Source organism: Pollicipes pollicipes, unplaced genomic scaffold (assembly GCF_011947565.3).
Source record: "Pollicipes pollicipes isolate AB1234 unplaced genomic scaffold, Ppol_2.1 Scaffold_2869;HRSCAF=3365_pilon_pilon_pilon, whole genome shotgun sequence".
NCBI lineage: Eukaryota > Metazoa > Arthropoda > Thecostraca > Pollicipedomorpha > Pollicipedidae > Pollicipes > Pollicipes pollicipes.
In genome coordinates this window covers 121963-142884 of record NW_023596180.1, presented here as the reverse complement: position 1 = coordinate 142884, position 20922 = coordinate 121963, and the positions used below count along the sequence as shown (strand labels likewise).

The 20922-nt window shown below is 45.8% G+C and overlaps 1 protein-coding gene across 1 annotated transcript in view; it reads right to left on the bottom strand.

The window, feature by feature from the left end:
- Positions 1 to 16106, bottom strand: part of LOC119114665 (MICOS complex subunit Mic10-like) — a 28108-nt gene extending 12002 nt beyond the window's left edge. Inside the window, exons 1-2 of the mRNA XM_037238693.1 lie at positions 16031 to 16106; positions 9738 to 9785 (exon numbers count right to left, since the gene is read on the bottom strand). Of these exons, the coding sequence (XP_037094588.1) occupies positions 9738 to 9785; positions 16031 to 16103 (121 nt within the window). The 5' untranslated portion in view covers positions 16104 to 16106. The remainder of the gene's footprint in view (positions 1 to 9737; positions 9786 to 16030) is intronic.
- Between the last annotated feature and the right edge of the window lie 4816 nt (positions 16107 to 20922).

The window sequence follows — 20922 nt, the reverse complement described above, 5'->3', positions numbered from 1 at the left end:
AAATGCCAGTGTCCTATGCCTGCCCACTTTGGATGTAAAGCAACACCCTTTGAGGAGGAATCTTTCACTCCTCTTCCCCACATATTATGTTAATTTTTCACTCCAACCTGATATTGCCTAACCACACATACTTAAGGCACATTTCCCTTCCAATGGTATTAAAATATCATCCGAGTCGGACCCACTTAAAACTATCAAGTGTAAACAGGGCTCCACAGAACCTGGACACCTATGGCTACATCGTGCCCCACCTACATCTGAATCCTATAACGCCTATGTATGCACAGAGTAAGGGTACTAGGTACAATCAAGTGCGAGAGCCCCAGTGTCTCCAGCCGCTTGCATTTATCAATCTTGGTTTGTTTACAAAATGCATAACAATCTTCAGCTTTGTGCGAAATACCAGGTTTTCTTGGATCCCCAAACTACGTAAATATCATGTGAGCAAAGCAAAGTCTAGTGCAAACACCAGCAAAGCCTGTTAGATAATTTGGATCGACGTGGTATTTTTTTCCGAAGAAAGTTGACTACCCACTGCACAACTCTCTAAATGCAGGGGTGAAAAAATCAAGGCATGCATTCTAAATGAAATTTAAAAGCTAAATGTTGCCATTTCAGCCCTCATTTGTACACATTTATAGTCAACTGTGTTGATTAAAAACTTTTACCGTGTAGATTAAGTTTTTATGTTTATTTTATCATTTTTGTTTACCTTGGTTTCATACAGAATTGATACATTCATTTTCGATAATCTGTAAAGACAGCTAATGCCTAAAATGTTTACCAATTTCTCTGCCAAATTTTCTAACGGCAAACTTGACCATGATTCATAAATATATCGAATTAATTCGCCAGCTGTCCAAGCATGTTTGATATGCACCCAAGAGTGAACAATTCATAGGGAATGAAGGACACAATTTGAAGCAAGAAAATCATCTTAAAGCCACTTTTGCCTTGCTAGACCCCTAATTCGCCTTTAATTTGTTTATGGCGTGGCTCGGTAGTGATAATCTAAGCTATTCCAGCCATTTGGATAAGCGACAATGATTACACTAGGCAGCATGTTCCTAAAAACAAAATGTTGACCATGGGTCATTTTAAGTTAGTGACCTATTCTGACCTATAAGGAGTCCATAGAAGGTGTATAATGCAGTTCCTGCCATCAATATGTTCGAAATGAGCACCAGAAACCAGCCCCTACAGCAAGTCCGGGTAATAAAACAGGTCGGTTTTGACCTCGATCTGACCTTTACGCCTGGCCCTAGGTAAATGCAATTTGTTTATTAAATTGTTGTGTTACCTAAGAAAGTATCTCAGGGATGTCTGGTCTCGTCTAACATTCCGTTGTTTGATCGGATTGAACCAACCCCCAGAACGTGCCTTCGCTGAAACCGAGGCCTAACTTTGACCTGCCATAGGTCAGGGACCTTACAAGGTACTCGTAAATTTTTGATGTCAGACGATCCGCTATTCAATTGTTTACAGTTATGCCATATTTGGCGCCGCTACACCGCGCCGTTCGGAAACCGATCCGGAAAAACCTTCGTGGGGTCAATGTGACCCCCACCCGAGCGCGTGCTAAGCAAGTGAATACAACAGTAGTAATACCTTTATTCCTTGGAGAAAAACCAGGATAATGTAAAAATACATACGTTGATAATTCTCCAATTCGTTTCGATAATGACACGTGCCCGATAAATCAACGCATCTATATCTCCATACTTCTGGGTTTTCTTCGAGGAATAAGATTATTACAACTGTGTTACCTATGCCACGCATACCTTTGGGACGAACCTGGCACAGCTAACGCAAAAGTGTTTGGTAGCAAAATTCTGCAGTGCAAAATTGTTTTATTATATCCTTAGTGCAGAGCTCCTCTTACCCACTTCGCATTTTAATGTTGTAGGTTGGTGGACATGATTGATATTTACGCTTTCAATCCTTAAAGTACAACCCCTTAAGCTGCATTACCATGAACTCCCGTTGGGACTTTGTTTGGGAGGGAGCTCACGGTGAAATGCGGTGTTATGACCGGAAACCCGCGCGGAAATTGTGAGAAAACCTGCAATTTGATAGTCCCGCGAGCTGTGCGAGTGTGGAAGCACACTTATTTTAAAAGAGTGTGATTCCGGTTTGAAATGGGTGCGATCACTAGTCGTGCGTGCCAGTGCCGTGTACTGACCTTGATGTGATGGGAAGTGTGCGTGCGAGGTTCGTACTTCTCACAGAGCATTGTTTTAATATTCTCTGAGTCCAATGACTCCCAATAAAATTTGATATATCGATTTCTGCTTCTATATTTATGTTTGTGTTTGAACAGGACAAGGAAGTGATGCTCGTAAACTGAAAGAAACGCTAGCGCCTATGTTGAAAGGGTGCCGGTAGTGTAGTGGTTGACGCGTCTGCGTTAACCACTGCGCGTCTGGGAAACCAGAGGTACGGGGTTCGATTCCCCGCGGTGCCCGCCCTTCCTGCCAGGGCGAGAGGCAGGCGACGCCATATAGCCTCAGAAGCTGAGTGCGTCGTAAAGCCCAAATGACGACGACGACCTATGTTGCAAGGGTATACGAAAGCGATTTGCTACTTCATTACGATTTTGTGAACATTTTGAACCTATCGAAGCATACAGCATGTAATTAATTCATTGCATGCCATTACATTAGCAATTCATTTCGGCGGTAGGGTCCGGTCTGCGCAGCTCATTAACGCACATGTTTGGTATAGGTTCACATGATACAGCTTTGCAAAATTGTCTTCCTCTTAAGAATTCCAAATTTTGTAACCATTGCTTGTGAGTCATCAATGTCATAGTCACTGCAACTTGTGAGATGCTCGGTGCTGAGAAAGGTGGAAAAGGATTGCTGTTGGTTTCTTGGATAGCCCTTAGTAATACTTTTATCATGAGCCTTGTGTGCACTGGCAGCTTCATCACTTCCTTGCATTCCACCCATCTAACCATTACTATATGCACTTGTCATGTCTCCAGCTTTGTGGAAGGTTAACCGGTTTGCAGTGTCATATCACTGCATGCAGTATTTTCTTGTTATTTTTTAGTGAAAGAGCCTGATGGCTGCAGAATGTTGCATGGCCGTGGAAGTGGAAGACATCTTTGCCATCTGTGTTCGTTCGCATCTTTGCCACCTACGTTTTGTGGATTTCCAAAGCAGGCTTACCAAGTGATGCCACTTATTGGTTGTGTGCTTTGCTGAAAGTGATTTGCATATTCCATCATGTGTTTTTGGTCAGTAACATGTCCTATGCTGAAATGATGCAGGAATGCACCATTGGCCCATCTTTTTATGATGAAATTCATTATGAAAGCAGCAGGGATCGCGGTACAGAAACCACATCGTTGTTCACGCCATGCCACAATACAGCACTGGGGTAGTGTCACAATGACGCTGTTGACCTTGTGCCATTGCACAATGTACCACATGGTTGACTACTCCATGTCAGACCTATGAGATAACAGTTTATAGTTCATGGATAACTGGCAACAACTGATTTAACAACGCCAAAGAACTATCACCGTCGAGAATGGTGTCACATTACAAGTGGTCATATCAGGGGAAACTGGTGATTGCATAAATCGTCCTAAGAAAGAACAACATTCTTGGTAGCCCAACCTTACCATCTTTACCAAAGCCATAACAATGTTTTGGCAATCAATTCGTAAATATTACATTTTTCTTAATCTTTGCATGCAAAACGGTCTCTGCATTTCCAGTTACAAACAAAGAAAGTGACTCCTGTGCACATCACATGATATCAATGTCGGGACTACAGCACTGATTAATAATCTGCCATAAAGCCCGGCGATCGCTGCGTTGCGTATGTCAAATATTCCACTAAAGCTTTTCTCACGACCAGTACCAAGACAAAAATCCACAAACAAACTATCCACTAATTCGTCACCCCACACAGCACCCGCGACAAGAATGGCAGACCGGCGTCAGCTTTTGTGCGTTTCGAGATATTCTATACGTCTGGCTGCCATTCATTACGCCATCAAACGATGACGTAATGGGGCGCATTTTTAAAAGACTTCGAAATTTTGCTATTTAGGCTCGTTTTTGAATCCTGAAAGCTTACCATGTACCTACAAGCAGGCTTTTTCCATCGTGCCTGATGCTTATCTCAATATCTTCCAATGTGGAACATTCCCTTGAAGTTGGTACTTGCATGGTAAGTAGCGGAAGCAATTTACACAGATTCAGTGACTCAAAAATACTGCTGAGATACAAATAGGTAAGGCAGGATGACATGAGGTGAGGCTTCTTTTGGTTAGGGTTCGTTCGGTTATTTTCGAGCAAGGTAAACACGGGTATCTTGCCAGAAACAGTGACACAATATTTGCTTTTCCTGACACCATTTTAACAGAAACAAAAGTATGCTAGTTGTTTGTTTCACTTGGTAATGTGTTGATGTGCAGGAGTCCAAGACGTCTTTTGTTTGAATGCTTTATGCTCGCTGAATTTCGTTACACGGTCCTCAACACCAAAGCAAAGTTCCACGCAATGCATCAAATATAATGCATTTACGCATTTACAGAAATTAGGAAGGCATTTAGCATTTACCATAAGGATGTTCACCATGCAGCTGCGGATTCCGGGGGGGGGGGGGGGCGGGATGTGCAAAACATGACGGAACCAGAGTGCATTCTTTGGGGGAAAATGTCTTGATCACCGCTCACGGTGGTTTCCACCTGTTCCGTGCCCTCCACAGCACGGTCCCGCGCCCGTATATCGCTGGTTGTGGCGGCAAGTGCTGCCATCTACAGAGATTCATCGCTGCTTATTCGTTACTTTTTGCCGCTAGGTAGCAGATCTGAAATGCACATCGCGGTTTTTTACCAATGTCAAACGTCTTTACTCGGATGGCACACAGTCCTATTCGCATACGCCACATAGGCGCACAGCATAATTGCGGTACAGGCCACTTACAGCTGCCTTAGGCGGACTTACGTAGCACGGGGCTAACATGACAGGAGTGCTCGCCCCATTCGTCCTATATGACGCGGAATCATCACACCGGTGACCTGTCTATGACGCGGAATCATCACACCGGTGACCCGTCTATGACGCGGAATCATCACACCGGTGACCTGTCTATGACGCGGAATAATTACGCCGGTGACCTGTCTATGCTCAACACCAATATTAACTCGACAACCAGCGAGATATGGTCGTAAAATACTGAGCTCGTGGCTCAGAACAGTGATCAGGAACAGGTCACTAACTTTGTTCTACTTACACCCGAAATGTCAGGATCTTCCACGACAATGGATGGATTGACGAGCCTGTCTTCCGCCGGCAAATGAACAGGCTGAGTGGAGGGGTTTGAGGTAAATCTTTGACGCTGAAAAGGAAAGGAACATACTGGCCGCACTCATGGCCCAGCAAACTCACTCAGATACCACCGGCCTAGTCTCAAACGAAATGAAATCAATTTGGCTTGACGGACACGACGGTTTAAAATAAGAGCACGTTTTAGTTTGACCGACTGGTGGCATCGAGGCAAAGCAAGAGAAAAACGTCCACCTGCAATCCAAGGCTTTTAATTGCAAGTGTTAAAAAACTTCATGACTTGGAGTTACTTTGCTCCTCCACACCACCCAATTGATGGGGTTTTAGAACACGCCCTCATCAATGATTACTTAACAATAAAGAAGATAACAAAGAGTCACGTATCCAACGAGTGCGACATAGAAGTGCACAGTTTCCACATGAAACAGCACGTTGTGCCGGCGATTAACCAATATGAACCTGTACAAAACGGTACAAACCGAAGCAATACAACAGAACGAGCCTGCACGCATGGACACTTCCCTACGGCACTGATCAGGTGCAGCTCGCGTGGCCTCCGATGCACTGAATATGGGCCATTATTTCCTGGTAGCATTAAAGTTCCCGCATCGATTGGAGCCCGAGCATTCGTCCAGCATTGCCGGTAATAACAGAGCACTGGCCTCTAGTACTGTGACGTCAAAATCATGCCTTGTGCCTAATTTGAACACCGATATGAGCCGAGATGGCGCTGTCAGTTCCAAGAGCCTGGCCAAACGCAAACATATGTCTGATACTTATTGCCAGGTATGGCATTTATCTCGGCTGAAACTAGTTTCTGTCACTTTTTCTTTAGCCGATTAGAACAGGCATCAACTGACAGAGACTTATAATGTTAAAATCTCGCTCTTTTTATCCACCACTTTACCCAAAAGTAGTTGCAATGTTTCCTATTCAGTTCAAACAATAGAAACAGCGAATGTTAACAACGGCACAATCCTTTGAGAAATTGTTTGAAGCTGTGAGGAATGGGATTCGATAGTGCAAAACTGCTTTGCACGTTTTGCTGGTTTTGCTGCAGGCAGCACGACTTCATGTCTTATTGCTATCACGTGTTCTCACAATATAGATCAAAACAGGTGGCTTCGTGCTTGCTTCGCTACGCAACGAAGCTTCCTCTTCGAAAGCGCATGAAATGAAAAGACCCTTGGTAGTCCATGGCAGATTTGTTTTTAGCATTACTTCTGGAAGCATTCAACGCCGTTTCAAGGATTTCTTGCCCGACCCGACCTCCGGCTGACGGGATATCTGACGGCAGCCGGCTGTGATGTGCTGACTACCGGAGACGTGTGTGTGTGTGTGTCATCCGAAATTAACTTTATCTGTGTGCTAGTTGTGAAGTAGGTCTCCTAGCTAGTAGGTCTAATTTTACCCGATTCTTCTCACTAAGCATTCCCCGAAGGCACTTGCTGAGAGGCAAAAATACACGTCTTCATTTTCCCTGACCTTACGGCCACACAGCTCTACACCTAATGACACTCTTTAGGGCCCCGACCTGGTTTGCCCGGATGCATGCTGGACCAGCCCACACGGCGACTTTGGTCCGACCAAAGGCCAGATTGGACAACAAAACGTTATTTCATTACAGTTCTTTCTTCTTATATTGGGTACACCGCTCAACTTTATGCGATGGGTATCGATGCGCTGTGAAGACTACAGAGCGCACGTCGCCATCCACACGAATGTTCAAGGAACACAGGCACGTACTGTCGAATAACATGCATTCCTCCTCCATACACCGTTCCAGAATTCCTGGACAATCTCTAGGCGATTGGTTTTAAGATTAGAATGAATGGTTTCCAGTTTCCGGTGGTGGTACCGGACTGAGAGAGGCGATTACGCCCGGTCACCCGACGCCGGTCGGCCGCTTAATGGCGTGCCTGATCCGCTTATGTTCATATCCGATTTACGACAGATCTAGAAGAGATCACATTGATTTCTTTTTTAGCTTCAGCGGCAACAAGTTGGTCTTTGATTTGCTATTGGTTTATGGAAAATTAAAGGTACCGCGTTTTTTAAGAAGAGCACGTCTGAGGCCGTGGCCGCCTCCGTGGTCTAGGGGAAGGATGCTGGACTCGTAATCCAGCGGCACTGGGTACGAGTCCCAGAGCGGGCGCACTGTTTGGTCCGAGTGAAATGGAAAGGTCAGCTAGCAAATGGCCAACGAGGGTCAACCCTGGCTCGGGGCGGCCGTGTCGCAGCATTGGCGGCACGTAGACCCCTCCGCATTTCTGTCTGGTGCAAGGTCACTCGTAAAAGTCACCGGTCACCGAGCCGAAAGTCACCCGTACAAAACCACTCCGAATAAATTTATTAAAAAGGTTACACTTGGCCACCATGCATTATTGACCTTCAATGTCATACTGACCCATATTTCCGAGCAAGACAGGTGGTTAGCTTTCATTGACTTTTCCTTAACGTTGTACTCCGATACGCCACAAATACTCACACATTTTCCACGTTATGCTCATTAAACTGTTTTCGATACGGTGACTTGAAACAGAGTTTGTGCCGTACCATGTGCTTTCATTCGTTCCCAGTCCCTTACTGGTCGCTGTACGACTCTAAGATTAAACTAAAACAGAATAATGTGTTTGCCGTATAATACACCCATAAACGTTAGCGGTGCTATCTTCCCGTCAATTTGTTGTTGGATGATCCAAATAAGATCTCCCTTATTTCACCGTTGAATCTCTTCATCGCTGCCACAACGTCTATGTGCTGTCAAACTCTGCAGCGATATAAAAAACCACACCCCGCGAAGCACTAGGCTGTTTGGCCGTGGCAGCGGCTCCGCTTCAGAATGGCTGCATGTTATGAGTAGCGTCATTGCATTCTTTGCAAATTATTCTTCGCTCATTACGTTTGGTTTCTCTAACTTTTTGGCACCCAAGAAATTCATGTAATACCACCGATCGTCACTATGGCTCACCCTTTTCGCCGCAACGAATGGATGAAAGAATGAAGACTGCCGGCCGTTGACAGGTATGGTGCACGTGCGTTTCGTCGTTTTGTTTGAAATGCCGACGGCGACTGCCACAACCGGTGGACATTCTGACGACGCAAAGGTGTGGAATCGCAACCATGTTGGTAAAGTCGATGTTCGTACGTGACAGTGCACGAGACTACGAATGAATGGGTGGCCAATACAGGCAATGAACTGGTGTATGCAGTGATGTAAATTTTGCGACCACCCTGGTTACAGTTTCGACGACAGCATGGTGTTCGGCAGCGTTTTTTTAAATGCCGACATTTCCGACCTGCCGGACGCTTACTGATGGAACCCAGCGTTGCACAAAATCGTATTGGCCACATAATTTGCGGACGGTGCGCTGATCACAATTTTGAAATCAGACTCGCGTCTACATCTGCTGTGGGTGCCGAGTTGTATTGTGGCAAAAAAGATGGAGAACGTCAAAATCGGGCAATCCGTCTTGGTCACACCTGTACACACGACACGTGGTATGTAGCAATGCGTATTTGGCACCGCGCGGTTCCCCATTCAATTGTGTAGCGAAACGTGTCAATTTGTTGCCGCTCCGACCCCTGGTTACCACGATGTGGCCATGATTTCGAGCGGCTGGTCGTCCTTTTTGTCACGAGCCACATTTTCAAGACTGCCGTGCAAAACCAATGGACCAAATAAACTGCCTGTGTGTGTATATGCATACATAACAATATACACATATATACATATATATATATATATATATGTATATACATATATCTACATTTAAACATCTACATCTATATATCTATAATATATAAAATATACAACTAGTCCATTTTTACCACCAGTAGTCTCAGTCATGTCATGTCATAGGGGCTTTACGACGCCCTCAGCTGCTGAGGCTATATGGCGTCGCCTGCCTCTCACCCTGGCAAGAAGGGCGGGCACCGCGGGGAACCGAACCCCGTACCTCTGGTTTCCCAGACGCGCAGTGGTTAACGCAGACGCCTTAACCACTTTACTACCGGCACCCACCAGCAGTCTCTGCCAGCCGGTTTTAACCGGTAAAACCGGCTGGCGGAAACTGTTTGAGCTGGCTCCAGCCAACCCTGCTTATTGCATTGCTTTCCGTACACATCCATATCCATACCCAATGACAGCCGCGTCTACAAAAAAATATAGCATTCGTATTACGCACGCAAAAACGTGCGACAAAAATGCACCTTCATAACTGCAATCACTGCTACATATCTATCAAGGTGGAAGTTTCCTGAATTATTCGTACGGGGACATAACAGCTACATAATATCAAGGAAGTAATTTCAATCAATGTTCTGATCCAGGGAGGAATCCAGCAGCGGTGGTAGCCCTACAGCAAGCAATCCAATACGTCGGCGACGGAGCGACCGCGGGCGGGTCCGAGCCATCCCATGCATACTTACGTTTGAAGAACATGAGGGAAAACACTGCACCAACTGCCAGTCCGCCACCTGAAAGGAAGTGCCACCTGAGTCATTTAATCCAATGCAGTCTATGTCATTGAATCTTAAATATAAGCGTGCAGACGTAGAAAAGAGCATGCAGTGTTGGAAATTCCAAAAAAAATCCTGGTAGCGGAGTACAAATCTTCTATAGTGGAGTACAAAATTATCCAAGTGCTGCGGGATGGGCGCAAAATGGCCCTACAAGTCGACGCGCCCTAAAACCCCAATCGTCAATCAAGTGCTGCGGGTCATTACAGCTTTACTTAGGTTGTCTTTGAGATACAACAGTACAATGGGTGGTACTCAACAAAAGCGTCACTTTTCATATGCAGCAATTCATGTAAAAAAACACTTTAAATGTAAGGAAACATTAGTATTAAACATGGAACACCGAAACAACACGGTCTCATACTCTCTATTATGAAACACATGTGCGCATACATTGGTTTGCAATTTACGAAAGGTTTGTATACACAATTTGTGTACACCTTCAAAAATGGAGGGTAATTACGCATCGCGCTTTTGCTCTCCAAAATGGAGGGCGGCTACACACTGGGCTTACACACCCTCCAAAATGGAGGGTGGGTACGATACGCACAGCCAGACAAAAATGGTACCCCAAAAAAGCAAATGAACATGCCACAGACGGCCACTTATGCACCACCACGATCACGCTACTCACGCTCCACCACGGTCACGCTACTCACGCTCCACCAACTAACTGGCTGTAAAGACAGCCAAACATTCATGCCCTCCACCTTCCCACTCCCAGTCAACACACGAGGCCCTGCACGTCCCACCCGAACAACAGAGGCAGGCAGCAATCTTAACCGATTTACCGAGCCAGCGCAAGTACAATGCCTGCCAGGCCCGTGCAGGCCGGCCAAAAGGGATCGGAGTTAGTCACTCCGCTGACTCCGGCGGATAATCCAATGTATGAATGGATTTCGATGTGCTTTAACTGATATCATTGCAAAAGATGATAATCTAGGTTGCAATTGATTGATGTTTTTGTCCCAATAAACCCTTTTCCCTAATTTGCCCGGCCAGTTATGGGTTCATGTTGCTCTGGTGTCCTGGTGTTTTTGCCGGAGTGAGATGGCTGTCTCCGAACAGTTTGTTGGCTATTTATAGCAACGTTTTTTCTATTTAAAAGGGTATTTTTGTAAAGCCTGAATTATTAGCTTTAATTTCACACCCTTGAGTGACAAATTTGCCTCGGTCGAAATCTACAGCTGCCGTAATGTTTGTACTCCGGATACCAGGAAGTGGCCAAAAATCCAACCACAAGGCGGTTCTGGATGAGTACAAATAAGTCCTCCTTCATAATCGTGTTGCCCATCCCATACAGCTTCCCTCAAAACGGCCACAAATCTGTTCGAGGCATGAGCGCGAGCAAAGAATTTATGTTCTTGACCAATCAGACACGAGGAGGCGAATCATTAAAACAAAATAGAGTTTTGTTATGTTCAACCTCCAGCCCGACCTGGGAGGAGGGCGCAAGTCGCTGAATAGTTGAGACGTTTCCGACGCCAAATTGCGAGTGATTCTCTTATTTGCATTGCCATAACACAGTGGTGGCGCGTGGGTAGGCGGCCGTATGTGGTAGGTGATTGGGCGTGCGGTCTTCTATGACTGTTCGTTGCATCCTTGGCAATTAATGCGGTTCGTCGTCAATGGTAGGTTAAAGCATGTTCAAGTTTGAGTTGGTCTGCGTGGGGCATAGGAAGTGAGAGCTTTGCTAATCTACAGACCGGTGCGAGTCTGGTACTCGTTTTCCATTTCCCGGTATTCAAAGGCGACTCCATTCAACATTCACACACTTTATTTGCCACATTTCCATACATGGTTTATCATATACCTGGGTGGCAACACAGGCTGCTTGCTATTGGGCACCTTAGTCTGGTGTGTGCAAGATTCGTGCTTTTGCAGATATCAATACATGGCTCCTCATGGAAGCAGCAAGTCTCAAGCTGTTGCACCTTCTGGTTTTATTTTGTCCTGACACAAAGAAGTAAAGTGAGTTTTTCCAAAAGCTGTTCTTGCTGCATCATGATGGAGTACAACATATTCCATTTTGCGTAGTCACAATTCTGGAGTACAAAATGTTCTGGTATACATTATACCAGGAAACGTCAAGTTTTCCAACACTGAGAGCAAGGGTACAGTAGGCATGCTTCACCTGAAGTTTCTACATAAAGGTGTGCTGAATATCTACATCAGGGGACTGGATGGATTCTGGTGCTAACAAATCCGTGGTGTGAAATTTACCATGGCAGTCATGTACCTCGCAAAACACAACTCTGATACACATGCAGCAGAACACGGGCACATCTTTCATCATATGAGAGTCCCATATGACTTAATCGCAACTTCCTTGCTGATTGGCTTAAGCACATTTGATTACCTCTGGCCTTTCACTCGGCCATGCAAGTGGAAAATGACAGATGGAAAAAAATAATGACATAATTCTGCATTACCTGCCCAAAGCACGATTATGGGCCATGTGCAAGTCCTTCAAGCCTCGGAGCCCTTTTAGCATGCTTTAATTCATGACGGATGGTCATGCGTACTGCTGTAGCGCAATTCACACAATAAACGCATATTTACGAAACCGAGTATCTCGATGACATGGATTTTTGAGGTCAGCGCTCACATTAAGTAGCGTTTCATGTGATCGTGAAATTCTGGATGAATGGCACACTTTGGTAGGGAAATCAACGAGCCAAATGTTCGGCACGCTTCATTCTGCCCTCCAACGTCACCAGAATTTTACCGCCACCGTTGCCACCGGCCGCGGGCCAATCAGGCCAGAGCAAATAGCGCGCACTTCAAGCGCCACGAACCTATTCCGCCACGCCCAAGCAACCTATTCCGTTACACGTAAGCGACTGGAGCCCATTCCGTCACGCGTAAGCGACAAGAACCTTTTCCTTTACGCGTAAGCGACACGAGCTCATTCCGAACTGAGCGCGCGAATCCCAAAGCAGGCACTAACCAACGGACCCACCGAAAACCACAGAAGGTAATATAACGCATGAATGCTATAATATAACATATGCTTATCATATTCATCTGAACACACTTGACATCCGATTGGCTTCATCACTGTCAACGCGAGCAAATAACAGCTAGACAAAATACGGGACATCATGCGATTATCACCACAACGCATGGAACACATCAACGGAGCACAACTTACATGGCCAACATCTGGCGAAATCGGACATAGCCGGCACAGAGAGCCACCTGACCGGCCAACACTAGTCTCGGACATCAAACTGATTTATCCAGATGTAGCCAATGGAAGGGGCATCACCAAGATTCGACACTTGGGATCCTAGTGGTGATCTTACGGAAAGGGGGGGGGGGGATAGCAGTGCTCTGGGCATGCCATAAGCCCTTGGGAGTGACGGACTTGCCATAGCCATTGAGGGCTTCAGAGTTACATGCATCAAGCCCTGCGACAAGGTCCCTGAGAAAGGACAACCCCGTGTCCCATCCACTGCAGTGTCCGTCGCCAAAACCCGGTCATATGCTGCGATTTACCAGATTTATACTGTAAAATAGTCCGACATAAGACGACTCAAAATGAAGGAGAATATTAATATTAGTCATGACATACTGCGATGACACGATCTAACAGCCTTTTTCCTTCCAAAACTCAAGACGGTCGCACAGCACGGCACACACCAAGCGACCGCCCGACGCGTGCTGACGCCGCTTCCATTCCTGGACCAGCGGTCACTCAATCTCGGTGTGGAATGGCGGGATAAGAACTAGCTCCAATACCACAAGGCATCGTGACCAAGTAGCATTTTTCGAGCTGTGCACGTCTGGTGATTCGTAATAACACAGGAAATGCAGGTTAGAGAGGGGGCATTTATAACGAAAATTTTCTTCAGCTCACTTTCTTATTCACATGCCTCCGAAGTAGCAGTGTCTACGACCAGTCCTCGTGTGTCTGCGGTTCTCATGCCGGGGGACAGAGGCGTTAAAATTAGTGTGTTTGAACCTTTAGCATTAGCCGACTGATAACGAGACTTCTGAAACACATAGATTACGAGGGATATGGCGAGGAGGGGGAGGGTTGCAGGCTAGGATAGGCTAGGCTAGGCTAGGGGCACCAGTCCGACGTGGCGTACGTGCAGACGCGGGCAAGAGTTTAGGTTCGGTTAGACTAAATTTCTGTCAGCTTATGTTAAAGTATGTGGAGCGATCAAAAAGTTCCGAGACTCCTTCCACAACAAGGTCAGAGCGGACCAAATTCCAATTTAAACCGCCGTCCTCCTTCGAAGAACGTATTCTACGCGGCGATACATCAGTCTCGGCGTTTATACTACGCTTGGACCGCTCCCTGGAAGTCTCGCTCTTTAAGCGGATCAGGCACCATGTGCGAATCGCGCGGAGTATCCCGCACTGCGTCAAAACGGCGTCCATCCATCCTGAACTCGGGGGAGCGGACTAAGTCACAAGGAGCCGAAACCGACGGGTAAGGTAAGGCTGATGGGGGGGGGGGGGGAAGGGAAGGGGGGTACCAACACAGAGGCGGCGCGGCCCGAAGCCCGCGCATTTCAACGCAAAGTGAGCTGGTACATTGCCATGATGGAAAACCTGATGTCCAATGTTCTCCCCAGGACAAGCAGATTAGGGCATCACCATGAAAATGTTCATCATTTTTTACACACACAATGTTGTGAACCAATAATTCGTCCTCTATGGTCATGCTCAATGGCATGGTGTGCTGTGCAGTCCTGAGGTATCTGGGGAAAGACATTTGTCTCAAGTGGCCTGGAATATAGACCTATCACAATTGGGTGCTCCAGCATTGCAGCATGGCTCTCACACAGCATTGCAAACATGTCTGCAGGCTCAACCCAGGGGCATAGTTTTGCAACTCCCAAATGCCCCTAAAAGGCATCAACAAACAAGTTTCTGCCCAGATTTTGCTCATTTCTTTTTCAATGCAGGGGGCTGGAGTCCAAAAAGGGTCGGTGAAGACTCTCCTTCTCCAATCTGAATAGGAAACTTCTCCCTGCCTCAACTTATGCTATTGTCATTCCTGACCAGCCTTACACTGCAAGTTTAGCATCCAGCAACATCTTCTGCTTCCCAAAGATAAGTTTATCCTGTTAATTTTCTTGCTCATGGTATTATCCACATTGTGCTAATGGCACAAAATTGATTTATTTCCACATGCTGGTTGTTCATGTCACAGCCATGTGCACCCTTTTGTCAGTGGCAATACATGCATAGGAAGCTCATATAGCAGTGAAAAATATATTTAAACTCATTCTATTCAACTGTTACCTTGATATCTTAGCAGTTTGACCTCTTTTAACATTTGTATCATTCAAACTTGTATTGTATCTGTCAGTCCAATACCTATTCTGCAACAATTGGTGTCTCGGGAAGAGTGGTCAGATGTGTGCGCGGAGCAATGTGGCAGGTATGTTACACATTTTCCCCATTGTTGTCAGTTGTGCTCTGCAGTAATAAGCATGCAAAGGACAAATCAAGGACCAAGGTACCACTCTTGGCCTTTATGCAACAGGAAGTTGTAAGAACATGGGTAATGTAGAAAGTCCCAGTCCTTATATGTGGTTGTGGAGGAAGTGTTAAATCAGCAGTACAATTATTACTACAGTCATACATTCTTGGGAATACTAATTACCTGCTTACGTTCTCATAGACTGGCAATGAAAAAGAAAGTCAAGAGAAGTGCCCTTGACTATTGTGAGCCTCAAAGCTGCACTGGACATGTGACAATGATGCTGAATAGTAGTGAGCAAAACAATAAGTGCTGAAGATAATGACCATCTGTATTGTGAATATAACTGGTTAGAAAACATCACCAGACTAGCAAATATTTGCAGGAAAAGCACATTTTTTGCTGCCCATGGCTTGCATGTGAGAAGCTTAGAAAGGCATTTTATTACTCATTACGCACAAAACTAGTTCCGCAGGTAACTTGTGGAGGTAATGGCTTTGCAAGATGCTTAGAAGTATATGACAGGCACATGGCAGACATGGCAGGACACCTGACAAAACGATTCCTATTGAGCCAACACAAAATCAAATGCAAAAATTATACACTTCATAAACCTAGTAGCAAAATCTATAGACTGAAAGCACTTTTGATACCGAGCACCAGTCTTATGCTCATGAGACATTCATGACGCACAGAATAAATACGCAAAACAGCAGCTTAGGGGCCACTTTACACTCATTACGACCAAGTAATGACTCACCCATTTTTAGTAATGTGTCAGCGACACATTTGTCCCATTTTATACCCAACTGATCTTCGGATCTCGTAGCCATTTTCGTCTTAACGCAGGGTCGTGGTAAAATGGTTGGCCTCTACAGGTCGACAGCTTCGCGAACCATGTAACGAAAAACACCACATACGTCATAGTTCCCGTACGCATCTTGCGCACTGCTTCTGTAGCCTCGTATCTTGTCATAGAAGCATGCGCATTTTCAAAGCTGTTGTTTGCGACGTAGCCAGATTTTCTCTCATAAAGGAGCCAGACCAGGCCCAACCAAGGAAACCCTCTTGGTCGCTTAGGGGCCTTACAAAGCGCGGTAAGGCGCTCAGAGCCCCCCCCCCGCGTCCAAAAGAGCTCTTGTATTCGAAAACCATTTCACGTAGTTAAATGACAAAAAAACCTCGAACCTCCCACTCGGGGAATGTCTCTTCATTGACTGCTAAACGGCAGCGGTAAAATCGTAGCATGTGTATGACCCGACGTGCCAAAAGAGCAGAATCGGCTAAATCTTGAACTTCAAAAATAGCGACACGAAAGAAAGTCGCCATGTCGATTAGCAAACTGCTATTCAGCAAACTGTTCAGTAGTGCCGCGCCGAACTTTGGCATGCAACGCATGGGGACGGCTAGAAACCGAACTCCTAAAGTTATTGATCAAGTGAAAATTTACGGACTGCAGGGGGTCATTAGCGCTCATGCCGTCATGTAAATCTACTGGGATTCGAACACGGGCGCCCACGTGGAAGCCCAAGGATGCTAACCAGCAACCACTTGATTACCACTTGTAACCACCTTGATTACCGGCCTCCCCTCCCACCTTCCCTTCTCTTATCTAGCCTCTATCACATGATTTCAGCAGTGACTGCTAATATTGGGTAGCGATATTGAAAGCAGCTCTGCCATGCAATTCTCACATTTTCAGTCGTTACTTCCACCTCTTAACACGCGCTGGGGTGGGAATCAAATTGACCCCGAAGGTTTTTTCAGAACGGTTTCCGAACGGCGCGGCGTAGCTGCACCAAATTTTGCCTAGCTGTAAACAATTGAATAGCGGATCGTTTCGTGTAAACAAAATATGGATGTACCATGTTAGATCGCTGACGTATGGCAGGACAAAGTCAGGTCATGATTTCAGCGAAGGCAATTTCTAGGGAATCGTTCAGTCTGATGCAACAATGAAGCGTCAGACGAAGCCATACATTTCTGAGATGCTTTCTTAGGCAACACAACGATTGAATGAGCAAATTACACTGACCTAAGGTCAGGTATGAAGGTCAGACCGAGGTCAAAATAGACCTGTTTGTTACTAAGGGTTTGCTGTATGGGATAGTTTCCGGTGCTCATTTTGAATTTATTGATAGCAGAAATTGCATTATACATCTTCCATGGAGTTGTTTGAGGTGAATAGGTCATCGACCTAAAACGACCCAGTTCAACACTATGTTTTTAGGAACATACTGCCTGGCGTAATCTTTGTCGCCTATTCAGATGCAAAACCCAGAAGTCTTGTATGATTATGGTCACCATGACCTTCAAAACGTAAAACAAGGTAACTGAACTTAGCTGAGCATGTGACCTTTTCATTAAGAACAGTTATTTAGGTTCTGGGGGAACTTCGGAGACCAACCTTGGAATTTGACATTGTTTGACCTTATTTGACCCGACGGTCATGGCCTAGGAACCTCAAAGTTTGACCTAAGTGAGTTATGTACAGGTCAACATACCCTGTAAATTTCGTGTCTCTAGCTTTCTTAGTTCCCGAGATCTCAGTAGGAGGGGGCCAAATTGACCCGCACCCCACCGAAGGGTATCCAGTCGGCCACGGGTGCGTGTTAACGGGGCGTGTCGTGACTGGATATGACTTAAGCGTGAGGCCAAGGCACACTACGTGTGATTTTATGGAATTTGCAAAACTGCGTCCGACTGTAATATAGAACCCTATGGTGAGCAGGTAAAAGAGAAGCAAGGTGCTTGATTCGTTCCATCTGTCCCAAACGATAATTTTGTATTGTTACCGCTGCTGCGCCAGGACGCAAGTTCACCTTTACACAATGTCCAACTTTGCACGCGCACATTGCCATTCTGGCCAGCCGTTCACGACCATTTGGCCATTAAAGAGAGCGTTCCACATTTGCACTGGGCTTTGATCGGATTTAGCCGTCGTGAGTTCCCCGGTGCAGTTTACAGCTCTGCCCTTTTGAAGACCTAAAACCTTGTTTTCTCCGCGAAGATGTGCACCATATTTCGTGCAAACTATTTCAAGGTCGCTCACGCGTGTGCGACGCCACTGAAATCATTGAAATACTCAAAGGTCTAAAAAGGCGTCCCTCGTCCACGAGCGTGGGAGACTCAAATGAACGTCTACTATTCATGAAAGGGACAGAACGCCCTCTTGCTGCAAGTTTTTTATTTGACATGCATATCATAAAACGCTAATTCTAACGCGATGACATGCATTTTCTTCAGACTGAACAGGAAGATATGTTTCAGTGGTCCAGACCTTCAATTTTGCCGTTTTGGGAGACTTGTGGGAGCTTTGTGGGTGCACTTGGCTGTCTCCTGCTTTTTCGAATGGTAATTTTATTTCGGTTTGAAATTTGCTCCTCGCCCTTAGACTGTCGTCTACTCAACACGAACAAAAGACCGTCCACGCTTGGTTTAATTCACCATGCAAGGACTGTATGACGTAATACAATCGTAATATTACTTTTCAAATAAAAAAACTTATCCAACTATTTTGAAACAAAACAGGCTATCATCATGCACAATAACTTGTTGTTGTTGTGGAACAAAATTTGGCGAAGAAAAACATCCACAACTCACAACCGTTATTATTCGTGTGTACGACTTTGCCTTTGGGAGATTGGGGCAGTATTGCCTTGAAATACGCTTTTGCGGCGTTGGGCATCGCTGGTTTACTACGGAACCGGGTGCGTTACAGCGGAATGCTCACGGGGGGATAGGACGGAGGATTTGATGAACGTTTACATTCGTGGACTTACTGGAAATACTTACTGCAATGCTTATAATACTTATTGTAAAGACTTACTGCAATGACCACAGCAAGTGGCCACCATGTGGTCGCAATGGTCGCAGTGACTTGCTGTCGTTGCAATGATCACACCAAATTATTGTTCTTCTCGTCAGGAAGTGCTATGTGGCTTCGTGGGGTGCAGCTTCAGTGGCGAATATAGCAATTTAAAAAGGCATATGAAGGTTAAACATGTCGGTCTGCCTGTTCGACCAAAAAACTGTAGTTATGGCGCTGGATGAAAGTTGGGTCTTGGCTGGCAAGTAAGTACATTGGCTGGAGGTATGCAGATAAGACATCCCTGATTCTACAAGGGTGCCTGCTGAGCAATCCATGGAGTGGGACGGGACGTGATGTTGAACATCTCTAGCTGATGTACATTTGTTCGGTTGCGATGGAACAAAATATCTACGGGCCAAAATTTACAAGGATGATGACCTACGATGGTTATAAAATCTTTACACTTCAGTTTCAGTATACCTTGTTTTCCCAGACCAATGCATAACAATCACGGCAGAATGGTATTCGCACACAACATGTATCCACTAACTTAGGAGGGGGCGCTCTCCCCTAAGGTTTTTAAGTATACCTCTCCGCCATGTTGTGCAATGGCGTCCAAATTTGTGGTGCCTCATGGGACATCCATTGCGCGAGTTTTGACAGAGAAGACGCGTTTCTACCTCATCTGGTTTGGGAGGAGCTCGTCCATCTACGGCCGGCGCGGGCGGCGGACGGTAACCAACGATGCCGCAGAGCGTGCGTTGGGCTGACGTTGTTACACTAACGAAACAATGTAATATACATGTATGCTCAACACTCGTACATATACACGCCTGTATCTTGAAATTGAACAAGATACACACATGACTTAATCTCGTGCCGCCACAACGCACGCTTTCGTGCGTATAATATTGCAAAGCTGAAAAATGTGATTTTCTGGAAAATTTGGGCTTTGACCTGACACCATGTAGTCCATTATTGAGCTTAAAATATGACAACTAAGACCGATCGCGAACCCTTATTAGGACCAATTAACTGGTGTTGTTTTTCGCTAACATTTATCTTCAGTAGTTTGGAAATATCAGGGAATCGCATGGACAATCCACGTTATGAATAACGGGGATAGGGGCGAGGGTTTACCAAACCTAACATAACCTAGCATTTTTCTTAGCAACGCAACGGGGAGGGGGGCCTCACCCCCATACCAGGGCGACTCGTGAGCCGTTCAGCTGACTCGTCTACCAATGATCAATCGGGTTGGGAGAGGTTAAATCGTCTCCAACTTAATGCTTATTGACCCTCCCATGGTTTGCAGTTGGCATCTCACCCGCAGTTGATTTTCCCAACATAACGTAAGGATGCTTCGTTTCAGGTCTGGACCAGGTAAACCCACCCCAATGTGTTGTCATGGAGGCTGGACTAGAAGCTGATGAATGTGATGTAGACGCTGATGCTCGGCCATCCTGCTTGGAAGCGGGCGCGGGATCATCAGGATCATCAGCTGGCGATGAGCCACCCGCTCTAGAAGCTGGTACTTGGCCGTCCTTTTTTGAAACTGGTACTGATCGTCTTCTAAACTTTGTGCTGGACCATCTTCGGCAGCAACTGCACAACCCTGTTAATCTGTCGTGGAAACACGCATCATGACGCGGATGCTCGAAGTCGCACGCAAGGTGGAAGATGTTCGGCAGGTTGCGGGCCGTACTCTGCAAGTGGTGGAGAAGCCGAATAAACATCTGCATGGGAAGAACAGAGAGCCGATATCGCTCTGCTCTTCCCTTCAGAAAGGACCACTGCATCTTTGCAAAATGCTGATGACGAACACCTGGTTGCGTGTGCAA